The 18,254-nt window shown below is 51.9% G+C and overlaps 2 protein-coding genes across 2 annotated transcripts; both read right to left on the bottom strand.

The window, feature by feature from the left end:
• Positions 1–1,959: 1,959 nt before the first annotated feature.
• Positions 1,960–6,197, bottom strand: LOC137161184 (SLAM family member 5-like). Its single transcript, XM_067560295.1, has 4 exons — positions 6,146–6,197; positions 4,853–5,185; positions 2,893–3,150; positions 1,960–2,057 (listed from the first exon to the last, which is right to left on the bottom strand). Exons 1-4 carry the CDS (start codon positions 6,195–6,197, stop codon positions 1,960–1,962), a joined length of 741 nt encoding a protein of 246 aa, XP_067416396.1.
• A 2,551-nt stretch (positions 6,198–8,748) lies between these two features.
• On the bottom strand, positions 8,749–16,063 carry CD48 (CD48 molecule). Its single transcript, XM_067560293.1, has 4 exons — positions 15,882–16,063; positions 12,101–12,445; positions 10,995–11,255; positions 8,749–9,727 (listed from the first exon to the last, which is right to left on the bottom strand). Exons 1-4 carry the CDS (start codon positions 15,928–15,930, stop codon positions 9,633–9,635), a joined length of 750 nt encoding a protein of 249 aa, XP_067416394.1. The 5' UTR covers positions 15,931–16,063; the 3' UTR covers positions 8,749–9,632.
• Positions 16,064–18,254: the final 2,191 nt, after the last annotated feature.

Below are 18,254 nucleotides of genomic sequence, written 5' to 3'. Positions count from 1 at the left end.
CTGTGTTGAGACACGATGCTGCAGCGTCGCCATGCAGAAGTTTGTCCCCGTTGGGCAAGACGCAGGAAAGTGGGCTGGAAAAAGCAGCTGGTTCAGGAGCAGGCGTGTGAAGTCCTGAGCATCCTGAAGCAGCAGCTGCCAATGACACCCTGAATTGTTCTGCAACAAAGGTGGCTCCTTAGCCAGCTCTGCGCGCTGCCGGCTCGACGCCCTGACATTTGTCACCCCGTTCGTCTCTAGCCAAAGGAAATCACGTTCTCCTGGACTTCTCGCCTGGCTGCTCCCTTCCTGCGGTTCCAGGGAAGGGCTGCCGAGGCCTTGGAAGTTGGTGTGAATTGCTAAAGTCAAGCAGCAGAGCAGCAGAGGTTCTGTGCCTGGACCAGCCTGTCTGAGCAAGCTCGAATCCAGCCGGTGCAGCTCACAATGTCTGTACAGAGAGCACAGCAGCAGCTTGGTTGTGGGTAGTGCCAGCCCAGCATGGATCCTGGGCACATACGTTGTTCCCTAGCCTCTTGTGAAGCCCACCCTGCTCTTGTCACCCGCGCTAGCTGGTTCAAGCCAGGCTAATCCGGGCACTGCGTGGGCTGTATAGCGGTATCCGCAGTGCCAATGTTCCTTTCACTGTTTACCTCCAGGAGCTGGGACGGAAGAGCTGAAACCGTTCAGAGCCGGGAAGCCACACGCCCCAGGATACACTTCATTGCCCCCTGGGGCCAACCTGAGCTTCTGACAAGGCCAGGTAAGTGTTTCCCATGGCTATTCCAAGTGGGATCAAGAGTGTAAAAGCCAAAATAAAGGACTCCCCCTCCTCTTCACAGAGGAAGGTCCTTCCTCTGACCCCTACCCTGTCCTCCATTTACAGTTTGGGCAGCAGGGAAGTTCGCCGCACATTACCAACTCTCACCATTTTGTCATGTTTTTCTTCAAGCCCAGCTCCTGGATGAAGGTGGTTTCCCGAGAATCTTTGCTTTCATTAAAAAAAAAAATGAATCTAGCCCGCCCCGCCCCGGTTGTACAGGAAGGCTTGAAAGCGAGAGCCCTGAAGGCTGAAAAAACCACAAGACAAAGAAAAATCCCACCACTGAGTATTAAAAAAAAAGTGTGATTTTCAAAGCCTAATTTCCAGGCAGCCTGGCTCATGATTTCTGAACGTGTGGGATTGACAACACCCCCCGCCCCCACGTAACTGGCTCTCTCTGCCCAGATAAATGCACTGAGAACTCACATGCAGAAAAGAACGAGAGAGGAAGCTGGAAGTTAAATGGGGAGGAGTTTCCTGCCCACCGGGTTTATACCACAGCAGTCATCCAGCACTGGCATAGTGCAATGGTGAATCAGGCCCATGGCATACAAGCCGGGGAGGATCAGGGCCATTCATTTGCAGAGGGGTCTTTATTAGCTGAAGTGCCTGGGGCATAGATTCTCATTTACACTAAGGCCCCTTTACTCCGTGCCCAGCAAAAATTACAGCAACACCCAGAGTGGTCTAAAAGAGCCTTGACACAACTGGAAAACAAGCCCCGCATCTTTATGAGCAGATCAGCAAGTTCAGGCCTGACTGAGAAGTGCATTTTATTGATAAACAGAAGTCAAAACAATGAGCAAAGAATCATGCTGTTGGCTGGATCTCACGTGTGACGTTTCACGTCCCTCATCAGGAGACGTTAGGAGACAATCACCTTCTGCTGGCAGGTGTAAAATGCTTTTGCATCTTCTCTTGCTGCTTGTATTCTACAATGACTTTTTAAAAAAAAACACCCACAGGAATAAGTTCTGCAGCGGAAGCTCTTCGTGTCCAGCTGCAGGTTAGAACGCCTGCAGCTGAGGTAACTTACTGCGAGGGTGGGTGGCGTTTTGACGCTGCTGGCATTACGTCTTGTGTACTCCACTCACCAACGAACCTTTCCTTTGCATGCATTCCCGTCGTTCCGGTCTGCATTCGAAGGCAGCGCGTGGCCCTTATTTTACAATATTGGTCATGCTGAAGAGGAATCCAAAGACCATTAAGAAGAACGTGTCCTTCATCACTTGGAAAATAAGTGCCGGTGAGCCATTTTCTGTTGAAACAGACAAAGACGCAGTGAAGAATTACCTCTGCAATGAGCATCTCTAGGTCTCCATGGTTATTTTCTGACTATGGAGACAGTTATCTGCTCCTGCTTAACCTGCATTTTATTTCTTATTCTTTGCTTTGCAGGCCCCCCGTGGTGCAAGGCGCTGTACAAACAGCTCGCAACCAGGTGCAGGCATTTACACCAGTGCTATAGGGTACAAAATGCTGCTACATGAGAAGGGATTTTTTGGGGCTTCCTGAGGTCAGACTCTCCACTGGTTTAAGTGACTGGGCAAGAGGCAGGGCAATGGAGAAGCAGGCCCTCCACGTCTCTCTCTCTACAGACTAGGCTGCACTAGAAAAGCTGACAGAGACAGTTATCTTCGTTTAGCTAGACCGGCAGAGCTGCCTAGTGAAGACAGTTTTTACCCACATAAGGAGATCTTTGGTCAGGGTAGTTAAGCCACCTTCCTGAACGACACAAGCTGTATCGGCAAAAAGGACTCATTGTCACTACAGTTGCTTCTACGTGGGGAGCTTGGCCGGCCCAGCACATCTGTGCCGAGAGAACTCTACAGGGCAGACCTGGCCTATGCCCAACAGGGCAACATTTGAAAGGATTGGGCCATTGCCAGGGTGCTGTAAGGACAGGGGCCTGCATCTAGGACCAAATGGGGCAGAAGCACCCAGCTGGCTCTCTGCACAGACGTGAATTTCATGCAGTGGGATCATAACTCTTGCAGTTGTGTCCCGGCCGCGCTGACCCCAGGGCTGTCACTGCACCATCATGCCTTTCAGCTTCGCAGGTTAAGCCCAGGGAGGCGGAGGTAGGACGTTACCACAGTAGTTGTCTATGGAGATCGTTTTCGAGCGCTGGCTGACGGGGTTCCTCGCCAGGCAGGTGTGGAGCATGTCTCTAGCTCTTGGCCGGCTCCAGATGCGCAGGGCGGGTCCTCGCTTGGTCTGGACGATCCTCCTGCGGGTGTACTTCCAGAGGAAGGTGGCCCCCTCCGCCCCCTGGGCGACAGAGCAGTTCAGCAGCAGGTTGCAGGTTCCGTTCAGGATGGCAACTGCAATATCTGGGACTGGGATTTCCTCTGCACGTCGGAGGGAATATGAAACGGGAAGGGGAACAGTGAGGATTCCTGCGCTGCACATAACTTTGATCCCCTCTCTGCAATCCCAGGTCATCACCGTGGCTTCCCTACCCTCTTGGCTCATCACATAGCACAGCCGCAGGATTATTCTGGAACAACGCCTTTGGCTGGGGTCGTCTGCATGAAATGAACCCATCCTTCTGCATCTAAAAGCCTAAGCAACTACTGCATGAACTAAAGGACCAGGTCATTACGATACGAGTCTCCTATGGCAACCTAAGTTTCTGCACATGATATAGGCACTAGCTGGAGACAATGAATTACTCTGTGTTAATGCAGGGTACGCGTAGGGCTGACCAGAAAATGAGGGTTGGGAGACGGGGGTTTCCCATGGAATCGTCTAAGTTTTTGGTAAAAAAATCGAAAGCTAAAATATTTCAATTCTGATATACAGTTGTGGTGCCTCATGAGAGTCATCGTTCAGATGCCTTCTGCCTCCATTCTTCTCTACAGACCAGGCTTCCTGGTCAGACTACGTTTCCCATGATGCATCACAGTCTTGCGTCAGTGAGGGGAGGTCGTGCTTGTTGGCAGTGCATCGTGGGAGATGTAGTCTGGCTGGGAAGCCAAGCCCACGGAGGAGAACAAGACAGTGGGGCCATCAAATTACAGCTGTCATGAGGCACGAGGGTAGGATGTCCAAATCCAAATACTTTGAAAATTTTTTGTTTTTTGCCTGAAAACAGTTTTTGGCCATGGAGGCTTTTTGACCAAAAAAAATTGACATTTTCCAAGCAGAAACTGCAGGTAAATAAAATCCATTTAATAAAAAACAAAACAAACCAGTTTTCCCTCTAAAAACAGAACTGAGAAAAAAAATTCCCCCAACCTCCCCAAGGCCAGGGAAGTTTGTCCTGAGATTCAAAGATCCACAGTGGTTCAAACCCACATGTGGGGCATGTACCTATGCCCCAAGGGCTCTTCTGTGAGGACTGACCCAAGCCAGAAATGCTGATGCCTTTGTAATGCACTTTGAGATCTGTGAATGAAGAGCCCTGTGTCGGAGCAAAACTATTGTTTAGAGGCCCTTTGGGGTTCTGCTACCTTTGGATTTTTGCCCTTGATTTCAAAGGGAGCAGGGGCAGGCCCATCGCTTGACAAGCTCTTTCAAGATGAACAGCATTATGTACACATGAAGCACTGTGGACGTGTCTAAGCCGGGGCTGGATGGTATTTGCAAATATTTTTATGGGGAATTTCTCTAAAAATATATATTGGTATTGAAATAAACACCTACCCACAGGGCTGTGAGATCCACATTTGAGCCGTAGAAGACGAGAAATTACCATGAGCCCTTCATTAAAACAGAGCGCTAGAATGCCAGGCACTCATTAAAGAGCTTCAAAGGAGCTGCCTAGCTCGCTGTTGATCCTTTGATGAAGCTGGCCTTAGGGGTCTTTGTTTAAGGCAGGCTCTTGAAACAGACACGTCTTGAATTTAAAGGAGACGGGAGCTTTATTTTCCTCTCCCTTGCTCCAGTCTGATTTCCAGAAGTGCCCCACAGCTGCATCTCCTCTTGAAATCCAAGGGATCTGCAGGGTTTCAGCATCTTTGAAAAGCAGGAGCAACTCCACGGACCAATGGCTCGAGCCCTCGGCTGGTATAAACGCCTCCCACCCGCCCAGCAGACACCCACACTCACGGTATATGATCAGCCTGTATTCTGTCACGGTGGTGGTGAACTCCGTGTTTATCTGGGCTCTGTATATGCCCTTATCCAGCATGCTCAGGTTGCTAATCACCAGCGAATAGGTACGGTCCAAGATCCTCAACCGGCCTTTGTAGCGTTTATCCAGCACTTTAAGAGCAGCTGGTTTCCCTTTCCTGGGGGTAACTGTGGCGAGGGTTGTGACTGAATTCCAGACGATGGTCTCCACGAGGACCCACGGGGGAACCTTGAAAGGGAAAACCACCGACCCTCCCACCATCCCATTCAAAGTCAGCTGGGTCGTCTGGGATTTGGTGGCGTGTGCATCTAGAAACACAGAAAAAAAGAGAAAGGTTAGGAAATCGATGGAACAGAAACGTCCATCCCAGATAGAGCTGAGTTCTTTAAAGTGAGTTTGATTTCTCAGTCAGATCAGATATTTCATCCAGATCGATATTATCTATTCATCCTTCCATCCATCCCCACGCACGCCCCTCTATCCCCATATACTTTCCTCCATCTATCTACCGATTGAGTGACATTCAGAATTTCCATACCCTGGGAAGTTACAATATTTCAACATTCATTTTCATCCCAAATCGAGATGAAAAGTCAAAATTCCAAAGTTTTTTTGGCAAATGGAAATCCTGAAATTTTTCAGTTTGGAAGTGTTGAAGGAATTTGTTTCGGCACTGTTGATTGAAAACATTTGACATTCCTGAATAGCAATGTTTCATTTACATTTGTTAAACTGACCCAAAATGCTTTGTTTCAAATCAGTTCAACATTCATCTACATTTTCCCATTGAGGCACATTGCCTCATGGGAGCTGTAGTTTTGGAGCTGGATGCCCCTGACACCCTGTGGGCCAGGCTCCCTCTCCCATAATGCACGGAGAGTCATGTGACTCCCATGATGCACCACACAGGTTGGTAAGAGGGGACCCTGTATTGCATTATGGGAGATGTAGTCTTCCAGCAAGCCCAGCTCAGAGGAGAGAAAGGAGCCCAAACTACAACTCCCACGAGGCAATGGACTGACAGGGAAATGCTGGTTTAACATTTTGTTGAACTGATTTGAAATTAAACGTTTTGGGTCAATTGAACAGAACAAAGTATTCTGATTTAGGTCAAAACAATCAGAAATTTCTTTCCCCCTTCCAATTTTCTGTTGGAAAAAAATGAAAGCTTTCAACAAAATGAAAGCTTTCCCACAGAAAGTTTCAGGTCTGCAGAAATTTCTTCCATTCCAGTGGAGATTTCTCAACCAGTTCCACACACACTTTACCTGTGAGGAAGAGGCACGTGAAGAGCCAGCCTAGTACTCCCACGGTCACCATCCTAACACCGAACCAATAGTTTCTCCTAGACATTCTCAGAAATCCAGGAGGAAAAGACATCTCAGAGGAGGCCTCTCTGTGTGGAAAGAGGAAAGCGAGGTGAGCATTTGGGAGCGGCGTTGTTCACAAAAGGAGGCTGGACGGCCAGATTTGCACAGAGCTCAGCACCCAAATGAAGTGGGCCGAAGTGGGAGCTGCTGGATGCTGAGTTCTTGGGGAACTTACCTACCCAAGGCTGCATTTAGTCGTCTAACCATGACCCTGATACCCTGAGCTCGTCCCAGCGGCCCAGGCTGAGTGTCTGTAATGGGGGCCGGCAGCTGTGACTTATCAAGACACGGGAGGCAGCAGAAGAACATCACAAACTTTTCTGATCCGACTTCTTCCAGGGAGTCTGGCTACTTCACTCCTAGTGTCTGACTCTCCTCTCATTCACCCCAGCATAAATCGAGAGGAACTCCCTGTTCCAACCAATTAAATTACTTCTCCCACAGCAGAATGTCTCGCTTTTATCACCTGTGCCTCGTTTTTCTAAGTGAACGAGGCAGATCACGCGTAAAGCCAAAGTCCCTTTGGGTCATTGGAAACCCAGTGGCCACTTTTGTAGGGTTTTAGCCCTGGAGCCAGGTTCCAGCATGGGTGAGTTGCTGGGATGGGACCAAGTGTTATGGACGGGGCCGTAGGCGATCTGGCCTAGTAGTCAGAGCAGGAGTCAGCTCTAATGGGCAGAGTAGGCATCCAGTTGGGGAACGAGGGTCAACACCAGAGTGAGAACCAGGAATCAAAGCTGAGGGTCAGAGCCAAGGTCAGATACCAAACGTCAGAGCCAAGGGTCAAGAGAGATTCCGTGTCAGCAAGTGGAGGCCGGGTCGGCGCCAGGACCGGTAATCAGTGACTGGAGGACAAGGCGTGAGGGCAGGAAATGGAGGACAGAGGCGAGGACAGAGCATGGTGGGAACAGGAACGAAGGCAAGAACCAGCAGCGGAGCAGGAACAGGGCTGGGGACAGGCACCAGCAGAGGCTAATACAGCCACAGCAGGACAGGAAACCTCCTTGTTGCTCAGACGAACCTCCCATGCCTCCTTCTGGCTTCAATAGCGTGGTTGGACCGGTCAGTGGAGCCGGGCGATCCTCCAGTCGATAGTGCTACTAGCTGGTCCTCAGCCCCCCAGGTTTCAGCAGACACAGGGATGGGGGGTCAGGATGCAGCAGCTGTCTGGGGACTTCCAGGCCTGGGTTCAGGACCTGGGACATCACACTGAGCTGAGAGGCAGGGCCAGCGCCTGAGTTCAGATTAGGCCCGTGTTCAGGGCGGCGGGTTTTCAGAGTGCTGCAGGATCCGTACGTAACGCCGCAGGCTCTGCAGCACACAGCTGGCTCCTGGACATACCACCTGCACATCCCATCTCAGCTACTTACCTGACGTCCCGGTCTCACCCCGCTGTGAGGCAGGGCCGTGCTGTCTTCCCCATGGTACAGACTGGGGAAACCGAGGCACTGACTGGTTCAGGGGCTTGCCCAAGGTCACATAGGGAGTGTCTGGTAGAGCTGGGCACTGGACCCAGAGTTGCAGGCTAGGGCCCTCGCCGCCGGGCCGTGCTTCACAGTAGCCATTGAGTAATATCCTTGCACTACCTCCGTTATCACCCCCCCACCCTGCTCCCCCTCCCTCCTCCCCCCACTCATCCCCCCCCTTCATCCTTATATAACCCCGTTGCAGCAACACACACAACCCCCAACCCCCGGCCCTGCTTCCCTGCCCCCCCCAGCTGTCTCCCCTTTGCATTCCCATCCCCCCCAGCATCCCAAGCCCTGTCTGTCCTGCCCACACAGACAAACTGCCCCCCCGTACCTCCCACGTAGGGGGCAGGGACAAGCTGCTGCCAGCCATGCACCGGGCGGGAGGGGAGCAAGGTGGCATTGGCCCGTTTCCTTTTCCTCCCCCGTCTGTCCTCTGCAATGGGGGGGGCAGCCCGGAGCACGGGGGTGCCGGGGAACGATGGATGGAGCAGGGAGGTAGGTCGGGGCCGGGTGCTCCCAGGAGCCAGCACCCCAGCGCAGCGCCCCCTGCTGGCCCCTTCCCAAACCCCCAGGGACTGGCCTGGCCCCCAAGGTGTGAACTGCATGGGGGGCAAACCAGCAGCCTAAGGGTTAACAGGGCCAACCATCTCCCCCAGGAGGAGCAGTTACCATGGCAGTCAGCATCCAGGTATGGCTCACCTGCAGCAGGTGATTGAACCACCTTTAATTGGGGGGGGGGTGAAGATGGGGAGAGGAATCTATGATTCCTAGTCCCCCCCCTTGAACACACAAAGCATTTCAGTTCCCGTTTTCGCACGCTCCTTTCTCATGCTTTATCCCTGGGAGTCCAGTGATTATTTTCATGGCTCGTTTGTACAACTGGGCTATACATCAGCGTCCCCCCACCCCCGTTTGTAGGGCAAATGGAACATCCCAACAGCTTCCTTCATCCCCCCCCCCCCAACTTCAAAGAAGCTGCACCCCGACTTAACCCCTTCCCTGCCAGAGAGAAAGAAGGCGAGAGAAAAACTTCACCGGGCAGGTATTTATTCAGTCTAAGCACCGGTTTGCACTCAAGGAGGACCAGAAATGGACCGGCGCTGGCATTAAATATGTAAACACATTGGGAAGGCGCAGGACAAGGAGGTTCGGAGAGTAACTGACTGAGAAAATTCAGAGCAACAAAAAAAATAGCTCTGTGAGTGTGTGTGTGTGTGTGTGTGTGTGTACACGCCTTCCATAGGGGAAACGATACATAAGCATTTGTTAGGGCTGGTCTAGGTTACTAGGCCTTACCTCAGTGCAAGGGGCTGGACTTGATCATTCCTCAAGGTCCCTTCCACCCCTACATGGCTGCGATTCTATGAGTTAAAAGAACTTTACTATACAAAGCACCCAAATAGCACTGTGTAAATAATGGGGTTTTTTTTCAGGTCAGTGGCCAAACCAAAAAATGGGGAGGGAGGGAATTGTTTCACGTCACCCTCCCCAAAACATTTTTTTTCAGGGCGGGAGCTGGGGTGGGGGGGAATTGGCTGGAGCCTCTCAACAGATGGTTCATGAACGGCTGGGAAATGATTCATGTAACTCGGCTGAGCGCGTCCCTGCCTGTGAATGGCTTTGGTTTCAAAGGTTTGTAGCTTGGCATCAGCATTGATGCAGGCCAGGTTGAGGTGTTTGGATGGAGATCTCAGGTGTCCCACAGTCCAGGTTGCACCACGGGAACCCCGTCACAGTTCTCACAGCCCCTGATTCAATCCCCGGTGCGTTGGCCCTATGGAGGGGGGCTGTCTGACTCGGTTATTTCAGGAGCTCATTTTGATCTTGTGTTTCACCATGTTTGCCCGGGAACAGAAAGGCGGACGCAGGCGAGGCAGCCGGGGCGCTCCCTGGCTTCCACCAGGACAGCAGCCTTAGACCCAGGTGCGCACGAGGAGGAGAAATCCAAAAGCCACGATGGAATAGACCATCTTCCGAGCCAGGGACAAGCACGTGGCCGAGTTTTTCTCTGAAACATGACAAGAGCCTGTTATTTATAGGCCGTGCAGGCTATTTATGAATAACAAAGATGGGCTGGCTCGGCCCTGCCGTGGAATACCCACACGGAACTTGGGGGGCAGGGACAAGGACGACCAGGGGTTGAAGGAGTAGAGAGCTCGGGGAGCATGCACAGCAAAAAAACAAAGGGGCCCCTCTCCCTGGCTCGAGCACCCTCCGCCCCAGCCCCCCGCCCCCCACAGTGGGTGCAGAGAGAGCTCCCCCCGCTGCTTCCATCTGCTTCAATCACCCAGGACGAAGTTCCTCTCCTCCCTGTGCAAAATGAGCTACGGAGACGACCCCCCCCCGAACCCAGAGGATCCCCCCATTATCTCTGCAGGGTCCCCGAACCTCACGGTTAGCTCCAGAGCCCAGCGCCCTGCTGCACAGCCACGCTGGCACAGACCACCGGGCAATTCCCGCAGCTGTGGCTGATCCCCGGGGACGCCCCTAGCACACGCAGGCTGTATTGCACCTTCCCCAGGGAGCCCCTCCTAGGGTGGAGAGGGGACCACACTGACCCCCCCCCGCCCGCTGCATCACTTTATACCTGGTGCTAACACAGACACCGCACCCGTGTATCTGATGGACGCCCTTCGCTGGCCCACCCCCAGGGACTGTCCCTGCAGCCTCTAGCTCCAAAGCACGGGCCTTGGCCCCTGGAGCCGATGGACTCGGCCCGTCAGGTGAGCAACAGCCCCGCACAGCAACAGCAGGCGGCTCTCCGCAGCGTAACAGGCACAGATGGGGACAACCTTCCAACCCTGGGCAGCATCACACCACGTGGCCAGCATCGGTCATCCAAAACGCAGCCTCCCCCACCCCTCCTGCGGCACGACATTCTCAGCCCAGCACCGGGGTGGCTGGTGCTTCACAAGCAATCCGAGCCCAGGGCAGGTCAGCAGCAGATGCAATGGTGTCCCCAGTGGGGAGAAAGACACACTAGGGACCAGGGAAATGAATCTCACTCAAGAGTCACCAAAACCTCTGGCTGCCGGGCTAGCCTGCACATCCAGAGAGACACAGCAAACCCCCGGGTTAGGGTTAGGGAGCGACACATCCCAAGAGACACAGCAAACCCCCAGGTTAGGGCTAGGGAGCGACACATCCCAAGAGACACAGCAAACCCCCGGGTTAGGGAGAGACACATCCAGAGAGACACAGCAAACCCCCGGGTTAGGGTTAGGGAGAGACACAGCAAACCCCTGGAAGAGAAATGAATGCAAAGTGAATATTACCAGTCCACTGGCAATGGGGCCTTAGATATATGACGCCCGTCTCTTCGCTGACGGGGTTGCTGACGATGCATTTATAAGTTGCGTAACTGTCTGCCTCTAACTGAACGTCCAGTGTGCTCTGGTCGCCCGCACAATCCTTTTCATCCTTACGCCACCGGTAGGTCTCATTGCTGGCATTAACCGTGCAATTCAGGGTGGCTTTGCACCGTCCATCTTTGTTGGCTGTCACAGTGGCCGTCACACTGGGCTTAGGGACGGGCTCTGGAAATAGAGAAAAGAGGAAATTAAACTATAGGCCAAACCCTGACTGAGATGTGACCCGGGGCCAGATCTGCAGATGGTGTAAAGTAGTGGTGTTCTGGTGAAGCTGAGATGTTCCCGCTGGGGCGTTGCCCATATAGATTTTCTGCAGAAGGATCTATTAACTAGACAAATTCACACTGCAGATACGGTGTACAATTTTGAATGGTGAGAGTAATTAACCAGGGGAACAACTTGCCATCACGGCCTATTTTTGAATCAAGGTGGGATGCTTTCCTAAAAGATCTGCTGTCAGGGTTGTTTGGGGGCTGCTGGCTGGCCGGGGTTACACAGGAGGTCAGAGTAGACGATAGCATGGTCCCTTCTGGCCCGGGAATCTATGAATGATGCCCAGGTTTTCCAATGTGACCAGTGAGGGCATGTCCCTCAATTCTGGGCCCCCTGGAGGAGGTCGATTTTCAGAGCCCAGATGCTGCACACTTTCTGCAAAGCGGGGCCCTTTAAAGTGTGCCCCAAAAATGGGGTATCCAAAACCCTTTGTCATTTTTTAAACTTGGGGCTTAAGTGACTAAACCTCCTAGGCACCACTCCAGAGCTTCAGCCACAAGCCCATGACCCTGACCAGCACAGCCAGGGCGGTTATCAACTCTTTTTTTTTTTATGTACCCCCTTCCCCCAATGTCCCTTCTGCTTCCTGGAGCTTTTTTATCCCCTCCAGGCTGTTACCCTGCTCCTTCTCCTGCCTTGGGGGCATTCCAGAGAGGAGGCTGCATTAGCAAGGCTCTTCGAGCTCCCCCAGCCTCCCCATCTCCCACCCCAGGTCAAAGAAGCCGCTCCCGACTCACTGTACACAGCCAGCTGGAAATATTCGCTGGTCTCCTCGCTTTTGGAGTCTTCCATAGCCATCGTGTAGGTGCTGCTGTCTTGCTCCTGCAGCTGGTTAATTTCCAAGGTGTGATTCTCGTGGTAACGCAGCTTATTTTGAAAATAGGCATTGGGGTAACTCGGTAAATTGGGATTTTTTTTTTTAATCAGGATCTTTAAGGAGTCGTTGAACCGCCAGGTGATCTGCTGGTAATCCCCTGAGCCTGGCCGTCTGGGGTTTAGATACACCGTGCCATTGACCATCCCGGTCACCTGATTGATCGGCTCCTTCATCTGACTGCTTGGCCCCTTCGTGGCCTCGTAAGCTGCCAACAGACAAACATCAGGGTTGCAATGGGAAGCCACGGAATAAGCATTACTCTTAGTTAGTTGTTGGGTGAACTAGGGCAAATCACTGCCCCTCGCTGTGCCTCAGTTTCCCCCCTATAAAATGGGGTTAATGCTATTGCTCTTCTTTGTGAAGGACTTTGAGATCTTGGGACAATCAGGGTCCCACCCCCCCGGGAAAAGAGAAGGTTTAGGCCCCCCAAATAAGCAATGGAACCAACTGATTGCATGCTGGTTTGTTACACAATGCATCGGTTTCAGCACAGTCTGTGTACATATTTCATAATGAACAGCAAGTTCAGCCTGCTACAAACGTTCATAAAAGCCCTTACTCGATATACTCCCCTCGTCCAACAATACAATGGGCGATTGGTTGGTTCAGTTGCTCTCTTTTCGGGGGGGAGGCCTAACCTTCTGTTCTCTCCTTGGGGGGTCCGGACCCAGAGTATCACAGATCTACAGCTGCAACAAGCCCTGGCTGTAGGTATTGTTATTTTCTAAGTGCCTAGCACAACAGAGCCTTTCTGGGGGCCCACTAGCTCCTGAACCGCTGTGATATTGTCCTTTGAAACCTTGTCGGACGCTTCTTTCCCAACAACGATGTAGCACGCACCAGGGCCTGCTGGTATCAAAGGGGGCCTGGAACAAGAAGGGCACTGAGATTTTGACATCAGTGAGAACCAACGTATAAGCGGTCGGCTAATCCATTCGATTTTAAACGGGGGGACAAATGACAGTTAAGGCCTGAACTCTCTGTGGGCCTAGGGTACAATCTGCACAGAGGCGTGAGCTAGGGAAAAATCCAAGTGACCCACAGAGGGCGAAGTGAGAGGAAGAGCAGGAAGAAGCGAAGCGAATGCTGGAAAGGAGGGAAGAAACACCATTTAAAGACAATCCGGCTAAAGGAAATGCAGATCTCTGGGCAGAAGGGTGGCAGGTGTCGCTACGGATAAAAGGACACTGAATGCCTGTCCCCCAAAACAGAGAGATCAGGGAGACTGGCAAGAGGGTGATGTCCGTTTCTTGGGGCCAGTGCCCCAAATCGGCCTTCGGGACCAGACGTGGGCTGCTCAGCTCAAAGGGTGGGAAAATCAAAATGGAACGTTTCACGTTAGGTTGACTTTCATCGGTGTCCGCCTGGGCAGGCACGTTACCTCACGCCCACTTTCTCCTCCATGGGCTGGGTGCCCCAGCCAGACTACAGCAGCCACTCATCCAGGGCGGGGACCCTTGGACAGCATGAAGCGCTACGGCTCCAATGAAGCGCCAGGATGGGACGGAATATTCTTCCTGCCCGGCGAGATTTAACTGATGCAACAATATTCTCCTCATCTGCTCGAGCAGCTGGATCCCGCCACGTTCAGCTACACCCGGACAGCACTGTCACAGACTCGCTGACCTTGGGCAAGTGACTGCCTTGCTCCGTGCCTCAGTTTCCCCATCGGTGTAACGATTCCCAGCTAATTCCCAGCGAGAGCTGTGGCAAGGTGCAGTTAATGTCTGCATTCTTTGCTCCTTGTTAAGTAACGTTGCTACAGAAACGCCAAATATTGTTTTTATTTCCAGTTTAGGCTTAGACTGCTCTCGTTTTTATTTTCTTTCCCCCCCCCCCCGCAAGTTTTTCTCTGGGGTGATAATCAATTATCCACATACAACAGTCTCATCTTTTACATTTCCTGTACCGTCCACCGCAACCCATCTATCAACTGCTCAGAATTAGTGGGAGAGGCTGTTTTACACTGAGCAACTTCCTGTCCCCATCATTTCCTGTTTTCAGGGCCACTTCATCTTTTGAGGGAGTTGCTGTGGGTTGGGGATTTTTGTTTAATTGTGGAATGAGCATTTTCATGAGTGACACAAGTAGCAAATCCAGCAGGGGCCATCTCTAGGGTCCAGGATTATCAGCAGTCAGAACAGATGTCTCCCACTTGAGCTAAAGGGGTAACTAACGCCACTAGCTGGTAGTAGTAGTAGATTGTCACCCAGAGTGCGAGGGGACACGGACGGACGGACGGACACACACACACACACACACACACACACTCTAAGTGTGTTAAACACATTCATATTTATATGTTGGACCTTTAGCACTGATAACCTCGCAAACAGGATGGGTGCCAGTCACTGGAGACACTATGGCCTAGTGGCTAGTACACTGGCCTGGGACTCAGGAGTGCTGGATGTCCTGTTAGGTAACGTTGGGCAAGTCGCTTCCCTTTTCTGTGCCTTAGCGTCTCCCTCTGTGAAATGGGCACAATGGTACCAAACTCCTTTAAAAACGCTTTGGGATCCACAGCTGAGGAGAGTTAGGGGTGATTGTTTTTATTATTGCTTCTTGCTTGGAGCAAACAAAATGCCCTAGAGGTGACCGCGGCTGGCTTTGGAGGAAATTCAGTTCCTTTTATAGTCTCATGATTCACTGTACGTGCTGTGTCGTAAGCTGCTGCGTGATTATGAGCTGGTGCGGTTTTTTGCTCTTTCAGCCAGCCAATCTCTGTCTTCTCCCAAACACAAAAACTGCCATTAAAGGCTCGGCTTATTCCCTTTTCTGCACCGGTTGCAAAGGAAGGGCCCTCCCACAAGCACCTTGAAGCTGCCATAGACGTAATGGATAACATAAGGATTAATAAAAACACCAGCCTTCCGCTCAGCCTTGAAGGAGGGAGAGGATTATGATCATTTTCAGCCAAAACTTTCCATTGAGAGTTTTCTCCTTCTTGTTGTTTTACTGCTTTTCATTTCGCTCTGTGCATGGATGAGGGGAGAGACTCCGCTATGAACCATGGAGTTTTAACATTAGTAGTCACAGTCGTTAATAAACAATCTTGTCCAGTTTTGTAAAAAAAGACTTGAAATTAAAAAAAAAAAAAAAAACTCCAGCCAGCTTGCCCATGATTTTCCCTTTGAGGCACTGCATCTCACAGCCAATTTTTGCTGCCCCCCCCCGTTCTTGAATTAAGGGCTGCTATTAAAAGGAGGCATTGATCCTTTACTTGATCAGAACGTCAACTTTGATTGAGAAATTTTCATGGGAAGTTTTTGAAAAGTCCATACACGTTTTTCCCTCCCTCTGGTTTTCACCATCTCAGTCACTTCTACAGCAAGAGGCTAAGGGAGACCAACCAAGATATCCTTCCCCCACCTCCACCCCTCCCAGGTATAACTTATCGAGCACCAGGCAGGGGAGTTTGAGAAAGAATCAAATCAGCAGCGCGCGTGCACACACCCAAATCCACAATCAGGATCCAAAAAGGGCGGAGGCGACGCTGGAACCTACATTAGAAAGACACTTGCCCTTCGTAAGGGATCAGCCTTACAGCCCTAGAGAGAAGTGGCAGGACAGCCGGACTGCTGAGAGAGGAATGTGGAGCAAGCCCCCCTTTTCCAAGAAGAAACACAAAACCTTTGACTTACCTTGTAAAATGCTTAGCACAAGGCAGGAAATCATTGCAAGTGCCGCCATCTTCCTCAAAGTCTACCTGTCCTGCTCAACGGACGTTTTCAAAATCAGATCCGAGATAATCTAAGTTCTCACTTCTCCTCGCCGTGCAAAAGGGCCTTAATGGGGGACTAAATTACAGGTACAGCTGCATGAAGGCCCCTGTACCCCCGGCTGAAGGGACCTGTTGTAAAGGAGAGACGCGCAATGAGGCAAGGGCTCTCTTTGTGACTGCGCTTCAGATTCAGTGAAGTGAACTTCCTCAGAGCTTTCTTGACACATTGCATAAGAAACCACTTCCTTCAGCCATCATAGACGGCGCATTTCAGGCCTAGGCTGTGGTGCAGAATCCAGCACAGCAGACCCGCGAGCGTCACAGCCTCGCTCGTGATTTCTTCGCATCTCCCGCCCCACAGGGCAGGGAGGCGGGTGCCCCTCTGAGTTGTATCACTTCACCAACAACGTCACCGACGGCCCTGTTCATTTACAGTCCTTTTGTACTGGACTTTCAGCCCCAGAACGAGCGCAGCCAGCCTCGAAATCCCCAGGGTAGCCGGCTGGACAGAAGGGAACAAAGTTCTCTCCCACCGTATGCTAGATAGCCCACCTAGAGCCCACATAGCTCAACCCAGCATCTCCTTCGGCCGAGATGCTGTACCGCACCAGCTGCCTTTGTGCCGGGCATGGCCGCAGCCCCAGCCCTCAGCTTTGGTACAAAAGAGCGGGGCTAAGATTCAGACCCCAGGGTCAATCTTTTCTCCGATAGAGCTGCTATACCCAGGGCTTATTTGGTGGCAGGGGGGAGCCCCGGCACCTCGGGGCTTGGCCGGTCATAGCCCTGGCACCTCCAGGTTTGCTGTGGCAGTTAGGAAAGTAAAAAAAATCACTTGAGCCCCCGCAGCTCTCTCAGTACAAATGCCACACTGGCTAGAAATCACCAGTCTGGGGCCATTTCTCAGCTGCACATTACATCACCGCTACGGGCGTAAACACATTCTCAACGGGCGTTAGCCAACAGAGTTGCCTTGGAGGCAATGGAGAGACGCTGAATCCGGATTCACATCGGCTAAGATCTGCCTGGGATATTCAGCTGAGTGGACCGACCGACCGACCGGCCGCTTACAGCGCGGATCTGCTCACGTCATCGCAGGGCCTGTGCGTGTTGTGCCTCGGCCCCTCTGCTTCACATGCGACCAGCTCACAAGCGAGACGGGCGGGCAGGGGGGTTAGGAAACGCCAGCCTTGTACGCGCGGCTTGCGCTTTTTCATAGCGTCAGCATCCAAAGCTTTTCCAGGCCATCTGCTCCCCTGGATGATCATGCCTTCAGTGGTAGCGCAGGGCAGTAGCTGATTAGCTCAGTAACTGCGACTCAGCCCGAGTCGGGAAAGACGCCTGCGCTTGCTTAACTCTACGCCTGTGATTAAGTTCCATGGAGAGGAACAATTCTTAAGCACATGCTTAAAATTAAGCCCGTGCTTTGCTCTTTCCTGAATAGGGACGCTTTCCTGAATTTTGGGGCACTGTACATCACCCACAAAAGTCCACACGTCCAATAATATCCAGCCCCCTTGCTCTCAGCCGTGTGGCTTAGAAGTGTCAGAGTAATAAACGGAGACAATATTTCTTATTACCCGAAGAAGGGCGCTGCGTCAGCTGGAAAACTTGTCTCTCTCCCCAGCTGTTGGCCCAGTAAAAGATATTACCTCACTCACCATCTCTCGCTCATCTCCTGGGACCGCTGCACTTACACACCACCACACAAAGTAGTAACCACTTATTTTTAATCACCGATGTCAGCAGAAACGGCGGGGAACATCACGCAGCGAATCTCTGTGCTGAGTAAGACGCACCAGTGCGCTTTAAGCGGCTGTGTTCAGGGGGAGCCGCTGACAAATGAATGCTAAAAGGTTCCCACATGCGGTACTGGGAAGCCAAGTGTTAGACCCTTGCTGGAGCAGCGAACTGGCAGTGAATTAAACAAAGGGGAATCCGTGGGGCCTGTTGAGAACTGACCTGCTTTCATTTTAACCCTGAGAGATTCACATTCATTCCGGAGCAGAGCTGATGTTAACACTGCAGAGACGCTATTAAGAACAAACCATTACCCAGGCGACAGTGTCGTCTTCACGGGGCAGCCGCCGTCAGATCGATACCAGCCGTCAAAAATCCATAGGCCGAGCGAGAGAGCCAGAGCTTGTAAAGAACGGACTGGGGCACACACCCCGAGCCTGGGGCTTGCTATATTTTGATGATGGAAACATGCAAAGACACGAGAGTAACTGTACTGCGATGTAGCAAACCAGTGCATCAGTGTTAATGGCAAGCACGCCCCTGGACCACCACATGC

Source organism: Emydura macquarii, unplaced genomic scaffold (genome assembly GCF_026122565.2).
Source record: "Emydura macquarii macquarii isolate MOO-44397 ecotype Brisbane River unplaced genomic scaffold, CSIRO-AGI_Emac_v2 contig_2273, whole genome shotgun sequence".
In the NCBI taxonomy this organism is placed as follows: Eukaryota; Metazoa; Chordata; order Testudines; family Chelidae; genus Emydura; species Emydura macquarii.
The sequence above is the reverse complement of the archived record's forward strand: the minus strand, read 5'-3'. Positions and strand labels throughout refer to the sequence as shown.

What these genes read in the sequence shown, in the direction of transcription:
- LOC137161184 (XM_067560295.1), bottom strand. Translation starts at nt 6,197, where the DNA reads ATGGTGACCGTGGGAGTACTAGGCTGGCTCTTCACGTGCCTCTTCCTC. An exon ending in CACGTGCCTCTTCCTCACAG is followed by an intron (nt 5,186 to 6,145) that starts GTAAAGTGTGTG and finishes CTGTGTTTCTAG; the next exon opens with ATGCACACGCCACCAAATCC. An exon ending in ATACAGGCTGATCATATACC is followed by an intron (nt 3,151 to 4,852) that starts GTGAGTGTGGGT and finishes TCCGACGTGCAG; the next exon opens with AGGAAATCCCAGTCCCAGAT.
- CD48 (XM_067560293.1), bottom strand. Translation starts at nt 15,930, where the DNA reads ATGGCGGCACTTGCAATGATTTCCTGCCTTGTGCTAAGCATTTTACAA. An exon ending in TGTGCTAAGCATTTTACAAG is followed by an intron (nt 12,446 to 15,881) that starts GTAAGTCAAAGG and finishes GTCTGTTGGCAG; the next exon opens with CTTACGAGGCCACGAAGGGG. An exon ending in TTTCCAGCTGGCTGTGTACA is followed by an intron (nt 11,256 to 12,100) that starts GTGAGTCGGGAG and finishes CTCTATTTCCAG; the next exon opens with AGCCCGTCCCTAAGCCCAGT.